At 40.0% G+C, this 21,945-nt stretch overlaps 1 protein-coding gene across 2 annotated transcripts in view; it reads right to left on the reverse strand.

Annotated features, from left to right (window-relative positions):
- Window positions 1-21,945, reverse strand: part of SH3GL3 (SH3 domain containing GRB2 like 3, endophilin A3) — a 57,106-nt gene that overhangs the window by 1,808 nt on the left and 33,353 nt on the right. For both annotated transcript variants that reach the window (XM_059481820.1, XM_059481818.1), the window contains 7 exons: window positions 12,420-12,488; window positions 11,737-11,809; window positions 11,118-11,261; window positions 10,295-10,428; window positions 8,774-8,932; window positions 5,908-6,011; window positions 4,553-4,680 (listed from right to left, as the gene is read on the reverse strand). In XM_059481820.1, the coding sequence (XP_059337803.1) occupies window positions 4,553-4,680; window positions 5,908-6,011; window positions 8,774-8,932; window positions 10,295-10,428; window positions 11,118-11,261; window positions 11,737-11,809; window positions 12,420-12,428 (751 nt within the window). In that variant the 5' untranslated portion in view covers window positions 12,429-12,488. The remainder of the gene's footprint in view (window positions 1-4,552; window positions 4,681-5,907; window positions 6,012-8,773; window positions 8,933-10,294; window positions 10,429-11,117; window positions 11,262-11,736; window positions 11,810-12,419; window positions 12,489-21,945) is intronic.

A 21,945-nucleotide genomic window follows, 5' to 3' on the forward strand; every position in this document is an offset into this window, starting at 1 on the left:
TAATGTATCCAAGTAAAAGTCTGGTAATTTGAAATACATTTATAAATGAAGAACAGGAGAAAAGACTTAATGCTGCTGCCTTGTAAAGAGGAGCACCACACCTTATAGCATGACATCTCCAGAACACCAGTACTTATATTTAAATTATTCAGGTTGTCTTTTTGGGAACATTGCAGCAATACTCAAATATTCCAGTCTTGAGTCTCCCAGCTGTCAGTTTTTACTGGGTAAACCTGCTTGCAACTGGTAATGCAGTACAGATATAACAGATAAAATGGCCAAAATGCATTTTAACCTGTTAATCATGGTAACACATAGGAAACTATTAAAGAGTAACTGCTCAGACTTTCTAGATAAAGGAATTAGGAGAAGTCTCTAAAGGAAACCAGCTAAGAACCAGTGGTGATCACTCAGAGAAAGCAGACAGGTGAAAGCATCTTTTTAATTGACAATAATACAATTGGGGGCAATATCTGGTGTTAAATCTGGAAAGTAGGAATTGCTTTTCTCTTTTGTGGGCATATTTTACCCTTGATAGCAACAGAAGAGAGCTTTTATTTATAACAATGGAAGAGAAGTGCCAGCAGAGACTAAGTAAACCTTCCCAGAGCAGCATTATCACAGTGCCAGGCTCATCCTCTGGAAGGCTCAGGGTAGTGACAAAGTCCTACAAGGAGCAGCTAAATTAGAGTTACTCTAATACACTGGTACAGGTGAAAGCTTGGTTGTCATCTATTTGCTGAAGGACTCCATGCGGAAAAGAGATGATGAGCCAGTTGCCCAGCAAAAATGGACTGCTTGTGTTTAAAAAGAGCAGAGTTATTCTCAGCCTTTGCCAGGTAGGAGTGGTAGCAGCTCTCTGGAGCTGTCAGCAGCAGAGGGCGGCGATCCCGGTAATGGAGAGCCGCTCCAATGGGGCTCGTTTGTTACTGCAGGCCAGTTAGTTCCTGACACTGAGCTACCTGATCAGAGATGGATCACATTTGGTTCATTTTCAGCTCCAAAGAACTGCAAAGAAACGTCTGGCAGCCTGGAAAAGTTTTTAAATAATGGCCACAGCCAGCACAACCAGTTTCACTCCAGGCTGTAGGATCAGTCAAAGTCTTCATTAGAGTCAGGCAGCTGCTGCTACTGTATAATCCAGAGAGACAAAGCTTCCCTGACAAAGGTAAGGGGGCAGCACTGCCTGACACACACTGCTTAACATCACAGAACTGCTGGCACCACTCCAGCCTTTTGCTGTCTACTTGCACAAATGTTGCAGAGGTTTTAGCTAAATAAATTCTGCTATTTCTGCCAACAGGGTATATGTTAATTTGCGACTCCATATGCACCTTCTTTATTTCTCCAGTTTACATCCCTGTCACAGTCAAAAAAGAACTGTCATTAATTTCCAGACCATTCAGACCTGCACAGCACAAAATCAGGGTGAGCAAGAAGCTGTCTGTGATTCCTGGAATGTTACAGGATGAAACCAAAAAGCCATTCAGTGATGGTTTGGGTTTTTTGTTTGTTTTCCCCAAACGGAGGGTGTTACCTGCATCTACTCTGCCTTCTATACCATGCTGTATACATCAGGTAGCAAGACTGCACTTTAATAATCACAAACTGGAAGCTTGCTAGGATAATTAATCCCAGTCTCCCTCATAGCTGAAGTGAGTAAACACTTAGATGCTTATGTTAAATTCCAGCATGTGGCAACCAGATCCATATATTTCACATCATAGTCAAACCTGACAAACAAACTGAGTGAAAGGCATGATGTAATACAGCAATTAAAGAGCTCTAAAATGAGCCAGATGATGCTCACAGCTGCAGTTCATTAATGAGGATAACAATGAATTAGAAATAGAGAATTTTTTATCTGCATTTACTCAAAGCAGCCAAATAACTCGCAACAACATAAAAATTAAGTTTATGTGAATCTAGCCCTGCAAAATGTGTGTAAGTCATAAGTAGTAAATATTCCTCACATGTTAGAGACTATACAAAGGAAAATAGCGTTTCTACTCCAAGAAGCTGATAGTTGAAAAAATATTGTGGAACATGGGAAAAGTAATTCCCATGCTCAGAATTGTACCATGGCAGTTGTGCTGAATGTGTCACATCTTGCTTTGAACTGTCCTGCAGATCTCCATGGCTTTGCTGAGTACCAAGACACTACTGACCCTGAGGGACAGTACCAGAGAAATTAAAGATCTGCATTTTGATAGGGTCAATATGGAAGTGGGGAAAATGAATCATGGAAGTACTTGTTTAAGTAGGATGGGGAGGTCAGTTTCCTAAACAAAAAGAAAGTGATTACAATGCTATTTCCTCATCTCATGGAGACTTTAAGACATTTAGCAGTTTTGCTTAGAACTGCCTGGTTCCCATTTCTAAATCACAGATCATAAAAAAACCTTATCTGTTTCATGATTCTGATTTGAAAAAGGGACAGAAAGGTTTTCCCATTTATCATCAGGGCAAATTAAACCCACTGCAGTTCACAGAAATCTATATGGACGATATTTGAGTAGGAATACGAAAACAAACGAGAATGAACAGAGATTTCAGTGATGATTTGTACCTGCTGGGGAGGTAAGCACAGCATCTACAGCTCCTTTAGGAGGAAAAAACCAGCATACATGGTCTTTCTAATGTTAATAGCACTTAAGCATGGCAACAATTATCTCATACATCCTATTTCTCCTTTTCATCTCTTTTATGGTAGTTTTATTTTGTTTCCATTCTGACAGCACTAAGCAAGGGAAGCAAGTGAAGTGACAACCCCTCATTCAGTGAGATGCAAACAGTCCATAGATGGAGTCAGTGAATGGAGGTGCCTTGCTTCTTCCCTATCTTAGTGATCAGTGGTCATTTATTTTCCAGTTTTCACTGAATTTCAGCTCACAAAAACAGAGATTTTTCTTTAACTAAGTGGGCTGGAAGCAACCTGGAGAAGTCATCATGTGACTTTCTCCAAAGGCAGGATTGATTATCCTTAAAGGACATCTTGGAACAACTGCTGGATGGCAAGACAAACCACTGTAATGCAGTTTGACACACTGGCTTATAAACAAATCCTGAATCTGAATCTCCTTTCTCCCCTGCACATGCAAAACAGGAAAAAAAAATCCTATATAACTTTGTAAGTAGTTGATAGGGCCAAAACATTTCATGGTGATTTTTAATGAAGTTGCTGTTTTTGCTACTTTCATCCAGATGTGCTGTGAAAATACCAAGGAAGTTACTGATCCCTGCAAACACCTCCAGTGCTTTGGATGAAATGTGTCCTTGTGTCACAGCTCTTAGGAACCTGAGATAATGCACAGAGGGGGTCGTTTTCCTCCATCCCACAATTTACAGCAACACAAGAACTCAGCATTCAGGCAGCACAAGGAGCTTCAAACAAATTGAGGAATCAGATCTCACTGGGTGGATTTATGCTGCCAAACTGCTGCAAATCCCCTTCAGTATGCATTGCATAATGGTTTCCTCTTGTAGCACAGTGTAAGAAAATTCAAGAGACATTGGAAGGAGCATGAAGTTACAGCTCCAAGCTTTATTCTTTCAGTTTTAGTTCGCTCATTTCTCTCCCAACAACCTTTAAAAGGAACCTTTAAAACACTGGAGGGAAGAAGAAATCAGAGAGTTAGGAAAAAAACCCAAACCAACAAATCTTCAGGAAAAGATCCTAGACGCCATGCCAACTACAGAAGGGAACCTTTGGCTCACTAATTCTCCTCTATTTTCCTTCCAAATAATGTTTATAGAAAAATTTCTGTCTTTTTCATTCTCTTTCCTCTGCATATTGTCACTGGGGTTTTGTTTGGGGTTTTATGTTTCTTTGGGGGTTTTATTTGTTTTGTTTTTTTAACTGGGCTGATCTCATCATACAATGTAGTTATTAAGGAGAAAGGGCAAAATAATTTTATTCATGAGATGAGGAAAAGCTGCTTTGATGTGTTATTAACACAACTTTCAAAAGTTGCCTTGTTTTTTTATGAAATCAGGGCCTCATCAAAGGAAAGGGTTCTAAGCCCTCACCAACAGGTACCTAAAGAAATTCAGGTCATACTTTGGTGCATAATTTAGGGGATAGTAAAGTTATAAGATGTTAAAAACAGTAAGGGTGCAAGTCATCTCTGAATTTTACATAGCTAATATTTGAGATCCTGTACAGATCATTTATGCTCTGAGACTGTGGAGAAAAATTAGCATCTGGAGATACTCCAGATTGTGATCAAACACACCCACTGTAGGCATCTGTCTTTGCAAGAAAAGAACTGTTTTCTGCAAGTGCCTCTCCCTCTCTCTCCTCCCACCCTCAGTGGCAATTCAGAGACCTAAAAGACCAAGGAGAATGCCACACCTAAATTTCAGATGGTGAGAGTCTGTTGAGAGGAACCCTGATTCACTGCTCTGTTTTGAAATCTGGGAAACAATCTGGAGTCAGATGCACAGATACTGATGCCTGATGGATCCACTGTTCTCATGGTACAAGAAATACCTCAAGCAACAATCTGGCAAAACATCTAGAGACCCATTAATTCTGTGGTGAAAGACTCACCTGATGATTTTACGGAAGAACTATAGGCAATCCCATTGTGCTGCTGATTATCACCAATTTCCAGAGTTGCAGTTATTACAGGTTTTGGCTTAAATTCCCGCTTAGGCCGACTGGATGCTACATTTATCCTGTAACACAGAGAACAGCAGCAAGAGATTTACTTAGGAAGAAAGGGGGAAGAAATACTTACAGAATTTAAGCTCAGGTTAAGTGCTTTGCTGTTTGAAAGGTGAAGTAAAAAAGTCTTCTGCTGGTTCTGGTTTTAGGCTTCTTTTGGTTGGTTTGTGTTTTGGTTTTATGGCATTGGGTTTGGTTTTTTGGTTGGTTGGTTGGCTTGTTTTGGGGGGGAGTGTGTTTTTACTAAAAGCTGCTCAATTCTCATGCAATACTTGAATTTCAACAAGTCCCTAATTTATTTAATACTTTGGTCCTGCTGACAAAGGCATAAAGCTTAACAGCCTGAGTTTGAGAAGTGATGAGCACCCACAGCTGCCACTGAGTTCAGCACAAGTTGCAGGAATGAGCTCCCTGGAAATCTCAATGCAAATGACATATGGAGAAACACATCCAGGACAGAGGCCCAGGGACTGCATCTCGCACATAGCCCTTTTGTTAGGGAATACAAGAAAAAAACATTTAGCCAGCAAAACTGTCTAGTACCTCTAGCTGTGTGTGCCCCAGCTGAGAGCTCCTTGCCCCCCTGGCCCCTCCAGCTGGGATGGCACAGGGTGTCTGCAGACAGAGCTGTCCTTATGCCAGCGCTCCCCCACAGCCACCCTGACTCTGCCTATACCCACCCAAGCAGCTCTCCTGAGCCTGCCTACACCACAGTGACATCAGGTCTCTGGTGACCTGAGTGACACACTAGTGACAGCAGCATTTCTCCCTTTCCTTAGGCTGACACAAAGTACCTGGGCCCTTCATAAGTGTGTTAAGCACAGCTCTGTTCCTGGCCAGCTGGCTGCTCCTAACTGTGCTGTACAATTTTGTTATACCCCTTAATCTCAATAAAAACAGGCCAACTTTCAAGCAAATCTTCCAAAACACAACTCCAAGTATGCAAGTTGAAATAAACCTCTAAACAAAGGGAGGCTGTCCCCATTAACCACCACAGATGGGAGAGGCTCTGCACACACTCAGAGCTCCCTGGGCAGATCCTGTGCTACATTAAAGTCTCCCAGCACAGCAAGGAGCTGCCAGGTGGCAGGGTTTTAAAGCCATGGAGCTCAGCCTGGCACAAAGCACAGCAAATGTGCATCCGGAAGGTGGTGCTACAAGATCTGTTGCTTCAGACACTTTCCAACATTGTGAAGCTGCAGAAGAGGTTCAGCATTTTCTGAGGGGTTCTGTCTTACCGGTTTTGCAGCTTGCTCTGCAGGTCCTCCAAAATTTCTGTGGATTGTTTATGGTAATCTAGTGCTGCTTCTACAAACACAGCTAACTGGCTGACCTGTTCTACCTGAAAGACAGAGGAAAATGGTTGTAAGGGCTCTGCAGTACATTCAGCAGAAGGATAAACAAACAGATCATTTAAAACAGACCTGGTATCTCAAAAGACCACAGTACCTTGTAGAGGTTATTGGAAAAGAGCACATGTGATTCCAGCAAAGAAACTGCCAGCTGGAAACTGAACAAAACTGAGGTGTAACTTCGAGTTCACTAACTCAGGGCTGGGTCCTTAAGTCATTTCCTTTCACAACGTGCAAATCCCTTCTGCTTTCAACTTCCAAGCCAGCTGTCTGTCAACACCCAAGCCCAAAACATTAAAGAGGACATGACCCCTCAGCAGGTGAAAGTGGAGCTTTTCTGATCAATGCTGGAAGAAATTACACTGTGGCAGCTCTTATGACTCAGACCCATTAGTGTTTATTATCAATGTTTACAAAGTGCAGTTCTGAAATGATCTGGACTTACCTCACTAGATGGCAGCATTTATAAACTGATAAATGAAACATGATTTATCTACTTGGATTTAAAACATATTAGCCAATCATTCAAAAATATGAATGATGAGGAAAGGGAGAATGTGAAGGAGAAAGAAAAACCAAAATATTATTATTCATGAAGTAACAAATAATCTCATTCCCCTAACACAAGCTGAAAAGTTCAAGCTGTATGGGGTATGGAGCAGTAACAGATATTTGTCTTCTTCAAGACAACATTAAGAAGACAGACCCCAAGAAGTCTGACATCTTTCCATTCCATCATGATGTCTTCAGACATTGGATCATAAGAAAATATCTGAGTAAACTTTCTACAAATGTTTTATGGACCCGTGGCAGTTTTGTGTTATACTTTGTCTGCTTTTACTCAGTTAAAAAGATCATTAAAAATTCTGCCAGGACTACAAGAGAGCCAAACACTGTCACACAGCACAAAGAAATGAAGTGCACAGAATCAAACCAACAGCTGAGACAATCCCATCACAGTCAGAAGAGAGCAATATAAACAGCAGAGGACAACACACAAAGTGCCTGAGGTTTGGATGTGTGGTCAGAAAAAATGGATAAAGGACTGTCCAAACAACACAACTAAGAGCTAGGAGAAATATGGAGCTGTGGATTAGGAGAAGAGAAAGAGAGACTGGGAAAGAGCCAGAGAAACTTGAAGGACTAAAAGCTACTTAGGAAGATGAAGCTGGGACTGGCTGTGTGGGAATGGCAGGAAGATGGATCTGATAAGAAGTGAATGCAACAGTGTCAATGTGGGAGGTCTGGAGCTGGCTGTGCAAAAACCTGAGAAAAGTGGGGATCAGGATTGAGCCTGGGAAAGGCACCTGGCAAGGTGGCTGGGAACCAGAGCTCAGAGAACAGACTTCAGGGCAAGAAGACCAAGGGAGGGAGACACTTGGGGAACTGGAAAGGATCAGAAGGAGGTGATTGCAGTTAAGATCTCCACAAACACAGTGAGACCATTTGGGGTTAGACAACAAGGCTATAATGAGAAGTTTTGGGAGGACAGACAGACTGGGTCACCACAAGACTGGAAGGGGAAGAGCACAGAGTTTTCTTTAAACAGAAAGAATAGGAAATGGGTATAGAAAAAACTTCAGAGGGATATACAGTTCATCCCCTTACCCTAGAATGCATAACTCATCTGTTTTCTAGTGGCTGAGCTAAACCAGTTGAATTCCTGCACTCTTTTATCCTTAGTTTGGTGCTCTGACTAATGATAAACAGTACCTGAAACATTTGTCAGCTGCCCATGCAAGACAGAATTGCTAAACACACATTCACTGCAACCAAGCAACTGGTAGAGCCTACAGTGGGACAGAGCTGAAATTGTTGATAAGAGCATGTTCCAGCTTTTGCTGCCCTCATTAACTTACACTGGTAAAACAGCAAGAGGCTTAACTGCCTTCCACTAAACACTGCTGTAACAAATGTGTCCCACTCACAAACAGTTCAGGAGCTACAGGCTGCTTTATAACTGGGTGTGCATAGAGAGAGAAGTTGCTTGCAGTTAAATCTTCCCACTTCACAGCTCCTCACTGTTGCAGTTTGCTCACAGAAGACAGCACACTTTTTACTTTGTGGCTTTCTGTGATGCTGCACAGGCCCAAATAGGTCCAGCTCTCTTTTCCTACAATTCCATGATTATGCAGGAGAAAGCACATCCCACTATTCCTCTGTGTGTGGACAGAAGAGAGGATTATCCTGAATGGCCACAGCTGCTCCTTATTTAGACATAATTTTATGATGGACTTGGACTCTGAGCCAAAGTCCACATATCTGAGCCCAAGCCACAAATTCACTCTATGGACTTTGCAGAGCCAAAGAGTAATAGTAATGATTTTCTGAGGTAAAATCATTCAGAGACTCCACATCAGCAGGGAAGTTTTGACTATAAGTGAGCTAAAATTCAGAAACCTTAGAGGATACATGCCCTTGCTTATATTTTCAGCTGCAGGTCTTGACTACACCAATTTCCCAACCTTCACCCTCTCACTGACCAAACTGCATTTTACTCTCAGCTAGTCCTACTTGGCTACTCTGTGGCCATCTTGTCTGAGTCACTGTACCTCCAGAAGAAATTATTGAGTTCTCCCATCCTCTGATGTGCATTATGTTCTTCTCTGACAAGGGATTTAAAATTGGGAAGAGGCAGAATTTCTGTTTTCAGACCTTACCTCCTGTGAAGGATGGGACTGGCTTTAACCAATCCCACACATTTGCCCCTACAGGATGTACTGCAGCAAACAAAGATGCAGCACAGACTTACATCATTTTCTAAGAAATTGAACATGCTTCTTTCAGCCAGTTCCTTTGACTCTTCAAATTTTTCTACTGCTTGTTTAACTTCTTCATCAGGTATCTTTCCAAAACGCTTCTTTTTATAATCATAATCCAAGCGGCGCCCTTCCAGTTTCTTCAAGTGATGCTAAAAGAGACACAACATTTCTGAGAAGGACCAAATGGGACATGCCCAAACAAACACACTGTGATTTCAGGAAATATCAGTGATGGATGCAAATATATGCAGACTTGAGGAAATACAAGGCTCAGAGACTTGTACAGTCCCTCCCTATGACCCAAGGCAGCACCAGCACAAAAATGAATCAAATTTTAAATAGAGCCCTTCAGCAGCACTTGAGGCACTGGCAGCCTTGATTTGCCTATTTTAGACACCCATTTCATGGACTTCACTAAATGTGCCACAGTACAGATTCTCTGAGCTGTGGAGAGAAGCAGGATCCAACTTAAATATTTGTGCATTAACATATGCTACATATAATTCAATTTTACATTTTGAATTATCTTCAATAGGACAACTAAAAGTTAAGGGGTTATATTCCCCTCATAAAGCGGTGCTCCAAAAAATCTTGTATTCTTCCTGTCCTTGTTATGTATCAACTTGACACTTCTATCTGATAAAACTACACAAGATTTTCTGTTGCCAAAAATCCTGGGACTGACAGACTCACAGAATGGAGTCAAAGTGACAGTACAAGATGCTCATTAAAGCTAACATCAAACAATTTCTTTTTATCAGTTCAGAAGAACACAACTGAAAACAGCTATGCTTCAAAGGAGACAGCTACAGACATTACTGCTATCTTTCTGCTAAGCTTTCCATTCATTTATGTGTAAACAAATAAAATAACTTCAATTTCTGCATTTCATCAGGGTTTTAACTTGCCTATTACCCAGATCCATTGGAATCAACACTCAGACAGACTGCCTGGATTTCTTGAATTGTCACACTGCAAATAAAAACACTGAAAAACTCAACTCTAAAGGTTAAAAATGTGTTCCTTAATATCCTGTATTTTTTCCTATAGTGGCATATGGCACTTCAACATTTTATGACACTATTCAGATCATTCTGTGTTTGCCCTGAAAAGCCTTTTTAACAGTTATATTCATTCTCCATTATAAACAGCTTTAGGCTGACAGAGATGGTAAGATAGGATAATCACTAGCAGTAAATCACAGCACACTCACATGTTCATAAGCATTAATAAAAATGTTCATTAAAATAAAACAGAAGAAAAATAAAGAACATAATTCTCTTCACTCTGCTTGTACTGACTGTACAAGCAAAACAGCAAATTGAGTAAGTTAGACAAGGGAGAGATAGTCCAGCATTCATCCTAAGCAGATTTGTCACTATTTTGCTAGACAGAAAATCTATTACGACAAAATTTATTTACCTTATTGTTTTCAAGAAAAATATCTCAGGAAAGTAGGGTTGATTTGACTCTGATTATTGCTAAGTGAAGCTCTACCCTGGAAAACTTACCCCAATCTCTTTTAAGTCTTTATCCTGCAATAACTGTAGAGGATCAATAAAATTTTGTTTGACATTAATATCAAGAGAGTCCTTCACTTCTGCCATTTGCTTCATGCTCTCACCAGCATCCAGTAGTGCAAGTCCTGTGGTAAAGAATAGGCTCTTATACCTCAGGATATGTAAAAGCAGAACATTTGTCTTTTAAAACAGCCATTTCAAATAGATATCTTTGTATCTGCTGCAGTCCCTTGAAGAGTAAAAAAGAAAATAATGCAAGTCATGCTTGTTCTCTATACAAAACTGGAACTAGTTCTGTTCTAGTTCTGTTCTGGAACTAGTTTTGTTCTGAATTACATTTTGGGTTATTTTTTTCCCCAACAGATACCAGAGGAAAAAAGAAAAATTTCTCCCTAGTGTACACAAGTTATTACTAAAACAATCATCCACTGTTACTGTTTATTTCTTTCTACAATAATTTTTTCTTTAGTTTACTTCTCAAATTGAGTAGAGCCATTTTTATATAAAAGTTAAAAGAAATAAACTGTATTTGAGATTTGAGAATCACTCTAAATTATTTAGGTTTGGTGACTTAGAAACTAAAATGCTTAATAACAGGATGATCAGCCAGCATCAGTAACAGTGTTATCAAACCCACCTGCAACAGAGGCAAATGTGCAGGAGCATTCTGCTTCTGAGCTGTGTCAACCATCCCCTGACCCTGCACTCAGCTTTCCCTCTTACCTGCAGTGGCCACCTACACAGGTTATGTCAGTGAGTAACACTTTGCAAAGGACTTTATCTGAAATCTTGGCAGAGGAGATTCACAACTCACCAAACATAGACTCATCGCCCAGCTCTCTGCCATACCGTATCATGCAGTCTCCCAGGAGTCCCTCTGTCTGGGGGTAGCCTGTGGCTTTAACTTGTCCTCTGATCTTTGACATAGTGTTCAGCATTCCCAGCTTGGCCCTGTATGCTAAGAGGGACATAAAAAAATAAATAAAATTGATAAAACCAGTTTTAAAACTCATCTATTTAAAGGAATAAATTATTTCACAAGCAAAGTCACCAAGCTCAGACTGGTGATTTTTTGTTGTCAGTACCTCATAGTCCAAAGTTGAAAAAATATTCCATTCAACAATATGGGTCATATGAAACTAGTTTTTATTCCCAACTAAAAAAGCATCATTTCTCCAGGCAAATATTTACTGACACTCACATTCCTTTGACTAGTCCTGGCTGTGAGCTCCTTGATTAGAAATACTGCAGACAGCAAATGCAGGACACAATCACAGCCAAAGTCAACTTCCTCTCCTTGCCTAGAAGAACTTTGCAGAACTCCACACAGAAACCTCACAATAATGACCTAATTAGCTTTTATTTACCTAAAATAATTTCCAAGTAATAAAACAATGTTCATGAGAACCCAACACCTATTGTTCCTATCCTACCTGGATTTGGCTGAAGGTACTCCGTGGATTTGGACAGAAGCTCTGTTACAGCTTTATTAGTAATATCAATTTTCTGAAAAAGAAAAGTAAGTCTACTATGAACATTAAAAAATACATAAAAAGACAAGAGCAATTAAAAAAATCCACATAACAATTGTAAAAGCAGAAACTGGCACTAACATTGTTTAATTTGCAACACAGCTCATCCGTGGATAGCAAACATATCAATTTCATGTAAACTTCTGAACGTGGATTTAAACCAAAAGATATGATATTTTACCAGGAGAAAATCTGGCCCAAGTAGTCAGATTGTTATCATTGATTTTATCAGATGCAAAGGCTTTGTGATAGTTACAAAGTCTCACTAACAGCACAGATTTCTCTAAACTCCCACACAGCCAGAGGAAGGCTCTGATGAAGAGGAATTTCTGTTCACTGTCGAGAGGTGTCAGTGGAACCTGATCTCTGCTCAAACAGCCTTTGTGGGTGTCTCCTCTCCCTTGGCTGAGCTGACAAGGCTCAAGGACAAATTTGCATTCACCCTCTATTCTTTCTGTTTGGAAGCACATTATAGGGTTTCCTCCCCCAGGTAAATCTACAATACCATTCAAGCACTTGAAACATGAAATATTTTTGATTCTGTAGTAGCTTAATATTAAAAAACAAAATGTGACTTTTCTTACCCTTTCCATCTCTTGGAATTCCTCATCTAGCTTTGTTCCTTCTGCTCCACTTATTTTTTCACTGAATAGCTGTAAAAAGATAAATTTAATACACAAAAAAAAAGGTATTGCTATTAAATTACAGAATAAATATCTCTGAGAGTTACAGGAATTGACTCCAGATCAGAAATAGCCAGCATCCATTTGAGGTAACTGTGCAGGACAAAAGTAAACAGTCTTGTAAATGAAGCCCTCCCTTCAAGAGAGACAAAGGTACCTGACACTAATTTAGAACAAGCAAACAAAAAAATGCTTTCTCATGCTTGAAGAGCTTGTACTCTACAGGCATCTCCACACTGCAGATTTCAGCACAGGGACCAGTCTGACTGCAGGTAAATCCACAGCAACCTTTTCAAGTGGGTCTCTGCAGCTTTGTACTTCTGAGTGCCTTCTGTGTGCCAGCAGGTTCAGGGATGTAACTCCCATTGCTGCTGCTGGAGTTGTGTGCAATTCTGTGGAAGGGACAGACTTGTGAAAATGCTTCACTGTGAGACTGAGAACCTTTAGACCAAAATAAAAATGCCAGGTGTTCTTCAAAAACTCAAAGCACCAGTTTCAGACTGATTTCAATAAACCTTCTGAAAAGGCTGAAAGTTACCAACTTTGGTGGGAGAACTCCAGACTGTTGGACCTGACTGTGGTCCTCACTGAGTAAATCATGGCCAGGAATAAGCCACTGAGCAGAACTCAGCCATCTGCTGCTTGCAGTGCATGGTACCTGCACTGTGACAACATGAAAAGAAAGCCAGATCCTCACCCAGTGTGAAACAGCCTTTGAAAGCATCCCTCCATTAGACAGTGATTTAACACATATTCAACATTAAATTCCTTCAAAAATACCTAACAGTTCCCTGTTTTAATTGGCTTTTATCACTGAAACTGTCACAGTGTAATGAGAAATCCAAGCCTAGCTCACTGACTGCTGCTGGTCCCCAAACCTGTCCTCAATAAAGCGTTTTGTTTGTCCTCAGCACCTTCTAAAAGGGAATGCACTGAATTAGAAGGGCCCTGGGGACTTGCATAACCTGAAAATGGGTCAGGGCTCTGAGCAGTGCAATGGTTCCCTGTTCTTAGCCACTGTGCATGGCATAGGTGAGGCGGGAGGACACTGCCCTGCCAAAAACCAGCAAGGAGCTGATGAAGCAGAGCTGGGAGCTCAGCAGTGGCTGACCTTGCATCAATATCACTGCTACCACACAGAGAACAGTCCTGCTTAAGGGAAAATGTGAGTTCAAAGACAGACGTACAGCTAATTATTCCTACTGGCTTTAGAGCCGCACTCACAATCTCCATGTTTAATATGCCAAGCAGCACACACACTTGTCAGGATCATTTCTCTTCCAGAGCACTGACAGAACAAGCACAAAAGCAGATAAAACAGATGGAAAAGCCCAAATACCAGTGAGCTCCTGTGGGTCATCATCTTGCTGCTGTAAGACATGACAGCAGAGAAGTGACCTGAGGTCACACGAGGAGCAGGACACTGCCCTGGTCTCTGCACAAATGTCTGAGCAGGCCTTGAGCAGACACAGAAAGGTACATGACAAGGCTGCATGAAAAGCAGGAATTCCTGTCAGGAGTTCTGCAGCTCCTCCACAAAAACAGCTTCTGTCTCCTGTCTGTGCACTGTTAATTCCAAAAATAATCAATGCCATTTTCCACAGCCTCACACATGTCTTCTTTCTCCAGCAGACAAGGAAGAGATCTGTGGTTTCCCAAAACCCTTTCCAAAGGCTGAGTGCAGTGGAGGAATTACTCTTCTCAGGCTTAAGCTGCAAAACCCACATTCAGTAGCACACAACTGTCCCATTACAGATAATCCATTTATATGATGGTGAAAAATAAACCTAATGAAGTAATGTGATTGACTGTGAAAGTGTAATCAACAACAAAATTCTAAATCTATTTTACAGTGACTTGTGGACACAACTCCTCAGAGCCAGCCAGGGGATCTGCAGACACTGTTTCATACAGACTCTGAAGACAACCTAACACACACCTACACCTGGGGAAAAAGTCCTGATCATAAGAAAAACAATTCTGTTAAAAAGCTTTCCCAGTTCTATGCAAACATTAATGATACTGCAATTTGTAGCCCAAGGACACACTTCTTCAATGGTATTCACCCTGAGCTCTAATAGCCTTTGAAAAATAATGCTCCATAAAAAATGATTCCTTAAAGTCTGTAAGCCATCTGAGCTATCCACAGTACAAACTGGTATAAAGTTCTAATGGTTATAATAAATTTTACATCTCTACAGTTTATTTCATATTGGTATAATTTGGAATAGCTGTACTAGTAATGCATTTAGGAACAAAAAAGCTTTTGTTCTGATCATACTGAATTTAGGAGTCGTAAAACTAGCATCACCCTTCTCACAATTAAAAGTCACAGGATATCCAATTAATTATTGAAAATGGATGCACAAAGGAGACTGCTGCTGAGTTTTAGTTCCCTGACTATTTGCTGAGCATCATTTACATGTTTTATATCAAGCTGCAAAATGCTTTGAACATAAACAGAGGATGCCCAGCTGAGGGGCTGTGTGGTTAGGTGGCAATATGTGTCAGGCTTTATGAGCAACCTCACCAAACACAGAACTGCTGCCATCACACGAGGAATGTACTCTGAGGGAGCTTGGAATTTCTTCTACAGGAAGAATCCTTCACCTCCAAATTCAGAACCTGGGCAACATTTGACTGGTCAGGGCCACAATTCATGTCTGTGACAAAAAGCAGTTCCCAGCAGGGGCCAGCAGCCCTTTGCTGTTCCACTGCAGGTCAGAAGCCAAAGCCTTCCATTAGTCCTGTTTCTGGGGAAGGCTTCCTCCAGATCTAGCCTTCCTCTGGATCAAAACCCACACTCAGAGAACAGCTCTGCAATAGGAAAAACTACTTTATCTTCAAGTGTCTGTTCAACTCTCTCCATCACATTTATATTAGAGTTAGTGAGAGAAAGAAAAAAGCAACAAAGCTTTATTATGAATATGAAAATACTTTCAAATCAGCCATTTGTATTATCACCTCTCATTTGAAGTTACACATGATAGCAAAGTACTTTCAATGGTAAAACCTGCATGCTCTACATAAGACCTTTTTGCCTGAAGAAACACTGCAGTTGTACACAAATGCTCCTTGCTTGTTACTGCTTGCTAGATCCTACTGCTCTTTTTAAAATTGAAAAATTAAATATGACGTATTATAAACAATCTGAAAGTCTCTGGTGGGCTTATGTAGAATTTTACATGAAAAAAGTGCAATAAAACAAACAGGCTCTGAAAGAAACCCCTCCAGATATTATGATTTCTATTTTAGTTCCGTATATCCAGCTACAAATCAAAATGCAACTTGCAATTTTGTTACAGTCTGAAAAGACAAAATATTTATCTGCTAAGGCATTTATATTCCAAGAAATTATCTGAGAAAAATATTTTTCTATAAATCTAATATTGGGATTTTTTTCTCATTATAATTCTTTGTTATTCTATTATTTTCAGATAATATAATTTTCTTTTGATGTGTTTTGTTATGATGAAGCATTGCCTCAACCCTGGTGATGTTAAAATCCTGGAGAAGGCCTTGAGTAATCTGATCTAGGGGAAGGTATCCCTGTCCATGGCAGGGAGTTTTGGGACTGGATGATCTTTAAGGTCCATTCCAGCCTCTTACCACTCTGCAATTTCATGAACACAGCACATGAGCTGTCTACACTTTAAAGTAAAATCTACAGCTCACCAAAACTCTAAACTAAAAACATCTCAAGATTTAAAATAAAAATAGTGAAAAATTATGTTAAAATATTAAGATTTATCTCTATTGCAGAGGAATAATATATTTCTCCATTGTTATATGGATTATAACAAACAAGCTTCAGAAAAATGCCATATTTTACTGATTTTTTGTACATCATATCCACTGAATTACACTAGTTTTTCATATTTCACTATAGAAGGTTACTGAATATAAGAAGCTGCCAAAAATATCCCAGATCAACAGAGAGCTGATAAAATTCTCAAAACAATTACCCTATTTTTTTTTAATATATCCACTGGGTGTTTTATAATACAAGACAATGGGACTCTTGCCAGCCAATACTTGCACACGTGCTCTGACCTTCTGTTTCACTTGCTTTGCCCTTCTTTTGCAACACTCCAACCAGGACTGAACCATCACAGCTCTTCTGTTGTTATTCAGCTACTGCTGAAAGAAGTGGCTTGCCAGAAAACCTCTCCTGCACATACCTGGCCAGGAAATCAGCCCATGCTATTTAAAGGTTGAATGAAAGGTATCAGATTCTATTAAAGGCTTAAGAGCTTTTAATGACTCTTTACAAAGTTACAGCATTTATTTTGTTCTGAAGGACTGGCTGCTGAAATTATCTGTTGAAACTTTATTGGGATAGAAAATTCCTACATTTGTCATAAATATGCACGCTGTCAAACCCATGAGGCAAAACCTAGATTTTTTTATTCTGACAAAAAAGCCAAGGCTATGAAAAGATTTTAAATTTATTTCCCCCTCTCTCTAAAAAGGAAGCAAGAAATCAACTGGGAAAATGAATAGATTCATCCCAAAGTTAACACAGGCAGAGCCAGGAAATAATGTAACTGTATGGCTACATTTCCCATAGAAACAGAACTGGGCCAAACTGCAAAAATGCATTAAGTACATCTTAAATACAGTACTTAGTACAAAATACTACATTCCAGTATGGTTAACACACAATAGTTACATTTCTCTTAATAAATCATTAAAAGTTCCAGCAATTTCCCTGCAGCCATGTAAGTGTTTGATTTGGTTTAATGCAATGTGACAATGCTAACAGCTTTCTCAAGGATCTTATTTAAGCCTGTAATAAACAAAGGGAAGAATAAGGTGGCTGGCAGGGCAAAGTCAAATCTCTTTGCAGTATTCAAATCCTGAGGGGAGGGAGAGATTTTCTTCTTTGTCCTCTTCCAGAATGCACTATCAGATTAGAGACCAAGATTTTAGCCTCTTTTCTAGATCAAAAGTAGTTTAACCTCAAATATCTGTAATTCCCTGTTTGTTGCTTTCAAGTTCTATTACAATGTTATGCATATTACATGTTTTTCTTCTTTCTTCTTTCCTGATTTTTGTATTTCATATAATTTGCAAACCCCAACACTCAGAAAAAAAAAAAAAAGAAGGTTACCACTAGTTCATGTACCACAGACCACCAAGAACTTGACCTAAAACACAGTTTAAGGTTTTGCATCTTAGTAAACATATAAAGGAATACACACTGGCAGAGCCAGCTGCACAAAGCTTGCCACCACGATAGAAAAATATTTCTTAAAAAAAAGAATAAAATATTCTTCTTTACCAACTAGGTGAATGGGCAGCTACTAGGAACCCCTGTGATTGATTTCTAGAGGTTTTTCTACAGGTCTGGATGCTCAGAAGAAAAAGCAGTGTCCCAAGCTGAGGAACTAAGCTAAGGTGCACATTTTCAAATTCAGATCTAAACAAAAGACTAAAGAAACACAGTACTTGTCTCTTGGGTACAAAATCATCTGCAAATGAAAATGGTAATATATACCTGAATAGATATTGTCTCCTAAAATACCCCTACGACACTAAAGGAAAAACCAAAGTGTTACACCATCAAAGTGTACTGGTACTTGGACCTCTTTTAATTACACTGACATAGCTCATTCTATCCTAATGCTTTGGAGAAAATACAAATCCCTCATTTTAGAGGTTTAAGCACTCAAGGATGGCAGGAACTCTGGAGTCACCTCACTGCGTTGTGTTTTCAAAGGAAACAAAAATTCTCTTGCTCTGATGTACTTTAAAGAAAAAAGATTTATTCCACCCTCCAAAATAAATAGAGGGTCTACTACAAAGTGCAGATGTTTCAGTCACACAAATACAGAGCACTCTGGCTCACCCCCAGCAAATCATTGCAGTTCATCCTCAGTAGGTGCTGAAGTGCTTTTCTGGATGGAGCCCTGAGTGCTCAGCACCTCAGTGTCAAGCTCAGAGGGTCATCACCTTCACAAAAAGCATTTTGTAACTTTTTCTTCCACTAAACTTTCAGCTAACAGTGGCACAGATTTCCACAAAGCGTTTGGTAAAATGGTAGAAAAGATTTCTGACAGCAGCAGCAGGAACTGGGGTTTTTTTTTTAAAATTAATCAAGCAGCTGAATTGGGTTCTATTGCTATTTAATCAAAATTATGGTGTGCAAGAATCTGTGCCCTAGAAGTCAAATACTTGTTATTGCTCTCATGGCAGCATAAGTGCTATAAAATATCTCTGAATTTAACAATGCATGTACACAGGTATTTAAGAAAATGCAGCTTTCTCTTTTGGTAATGGTTCATACATAATTATAAAACATAATAACATTTTGGAATTTATGTGAGACATGAACACATTAAAAATTATAATCACATTGAGGATACAAAATTCAAGCAGCATTCTGTCAGTACCCATGGCAGAGTACACTTCTATAGTAATTAATGGAAACAAAGCAGTACTGCATAAAATTGGATGATTCACCCATAACTCATTACCTACAACAAGCAGCTGCACCAGAACTCCAGAAAACTACATACATGGCTAGAGGAATTCACATCCTTATGTTTCACTGAAGATGTCTATGCTCAGATATTTGAAGTAGAAACATAAAGAACATGTAGGACATGCTTGTACTTCAAAGACACCTCATGACTATGCTCACACTATCAACTTCCTTAGAGATTTCTGATGGACCCAATGGAAAATCTTGTCCCTGCAGCCAACAAAATTAAAATACCACAAATATCAATCTCAAGGGTCTGTTTCCCAAGAAGGAAAACATACTTCTACCAAGAGATCTGTGAATCATACAAACAAAGTTAAAAAAATGCATGAGAGTACTGCCACAGTGTTTATATTCACAAAGAACATTCCTGTCTCACTAATATTGATGAATCCACTATTTCATTACTTGTAACTTCTCAGGCAAACAGCAGCAACAAGAAGATTATTTTTAGGAAGAAGGTGCACTGAGTGACACAAGGATATGCCCCCTAGAGAGGAATAGAAGAGAAAGGTGTTTGTGAAGCAGCTTGCCTGGGAAGGGGGGATCCAAGGGTGCCCCCAAACACCTCTTTCCCACATGGAAATGTTCTGGGAGCTGCCAGGGGAACGCAAACTCAGAACTGAGCACATCACTGTTGAAAGGCCCCTATGCCAAGCATTATTATCCAATCTACTTCCTAACATGGAGCAAACTGTTCAGCATGACCCAAAGCGTAGAGAAGCCCAGCCAGGCAATCAGCTGAGCCCTCTGGAGCCACCCCTCCAGCTGCCACCCAGCCCACCAGAGAGAAGTGCCCATGGACACAGGGAGTGTCTGCCCACAGCTCCCATGAGGAACCCATGAACAGCCTCAGCTGTGGAGTGGCAGCTCAGCTCTGGCCAAGGCCCAGTTCTGCAGCTCAGTTCTGCTCAGAAAGGCAGCTCCAACAGTGCAATCCATGTGCTCTGGGATTGAGAAAGCCTTGACAAGCCCTGGTACATCTAGGGAGACTGAGCAACAACAGCACTCCCCACTGATGTAGGGATATCAGTAGGCATTCCAGATACACCTCACAATCCGAGGTGTCTTTCAGCAAAATCCCCCCACCAACCCACTTTGCCCCTGATTGTGTGAGATGCTCACACCCATGCAGACAAGAATTTCTGCTGCTTTCAACTCTTTTATAAACAGCTGTGCTGTACCATGTGGTGTGGACTCTCCTAACTTAGATCAACTTGTATAAATAAGGAAGAAGCAGGAGCAGAAGACACCTGGGTACATGTCAATGTATTTAATCAACTTTACAGCCTTTGCTTGGGAAACCCAATCAAAGAAAAAGGAAAAGGCACAGAGCCCAAGAACATGACAAACAAGGTTACTGGTGGAGGAATGTGTCTTTGCTTGAGGAAGGACTTACACAATCCAAAAAAAGATGGAAGAAAAATAGAGTGTTATTAGTCGAACAGCCTAATTTCATGCAGTCTAAAGAAAAGATTCTGCCATGTGGGAGGATTATCACAACATAAATTTTTTAAAACAGAAGGGCAGCCATTTTAACCAAGCTAACGAGAGCTCTACACAAAGATCTGCCACACAATGTCTGTGATGTGGGTGTCTGACCAGAGCTCACAGTTCCCAGCACATCTGCAATTCTTTCTGCTGACGGGAATTCCAGGATGTGTTAAATAGCTTTTGATTCCTGCTTTTTCAAGACAAAGAAGGAAAACAAAAAGGAAACAGACCTGAGTATATTAAAGGTCTTGATAGATTGAGAAATTCTGTTCCTGTGCTTTAGAAACTCATCATCTCTCAAGAAAGCAGCAAAAGATATAGTAACACCTCTTGGTCTCAGAGAAGTCTACAATTGATTAGGTAAGACAAAGTATCTGGCATTAAACAACTAAGTCTTCTGCAAAAACAGGCCAATATGCCAGCCATGGTCCTGCATTTTATGAAAGTAAGTAATACCTAGTGAAAGATTTATTAATCAGTTTGATATTTGCTATTTCCGTTTAAAAAAATTAATCTTGTTTATTTGACAGTGATACTGAGAATTTACCACATATGCTTCCTGTGCTCTTCCTAGTGTATTTCTTGTATGTTATTTTTGCAAGAATTAAGCACAAAATTACATATGGCTTGGTTTGGGTGGTTTTTAAAAATTAATTTAGTAACAGAAACATCAGACATTGAATTCTAGCTCTGATATTGCTTGACATTGTTCTACAAGTAAGCCTATGCCAGAAAGAGAATTTTAAGTAGGGTCAGGAATGCTGGGCACTCGATGTTCCTTAGTCAACACTCAAAATCCTGTAGCCAGCTGATCTAGTCTGCACACAATCATGCAGACTTTTAAATTAACCTTATTAACCAAATCCAGCCAAAGTATGTGCAAATATAGACTGTGTAATCTAGACTTACAAAGAAGTCTGCACAGTGAGAAGGGTGCTGTCACTTGCTCTAAGCAAGCATGTACTTTGAAAGATCTTAGCATATTTCAGAATACTTTATCCTCAGCGTGTAATGGGCAGCTTTACCCTTTCTGTGACGCTCCAAGGGTCTCAAGTGCCTCATTAAAAGCAAGCCCCTGCTACTTGTGCTGCTTTTCCACATGTCTGGATCCCAGACTTTCTGCTCTCAGCAAGAGCTACTCCTCAGCCCTTTGGATGCTTCAGGAAACATGGGGAACAAATGGGGAACAAATCCATACAGGCTGAAACCACACATCCAAGCTCCTGATACAACATTAATGTAGGGGAGGAACTACAAGACTAAATGCTTGAATTTGGGTTAAATTGACTCGTCCTTGGCCACACAGTAAGCTGCTAACTCTGAAATGAGAATGCAAGAGTCCCAGATCTTCACTATCCACCCTGAGGAATGCAGTCTTAAATAAAATATTCTTTCTGTATTTCTGAGCATGCAAAAGAGGGTGAAGTTGTGTTTATGGGACATGAA

Source organism: Ammospiza nelsoni, chromosome 14 (genome assembly GCF_027579445.1).
Source record: "Ammospiza nelsoni isolate bAmmNel1 chromosome 14, bAmmNel1.pri, whole genome shotgun sequence".
Classification (NCBI taxonomy): Eukaryota; Metazoa; Chordata; class Aves; order Passeriformes; family Passerellidae; genus Ammospiza; species Ammospiza nelsoni.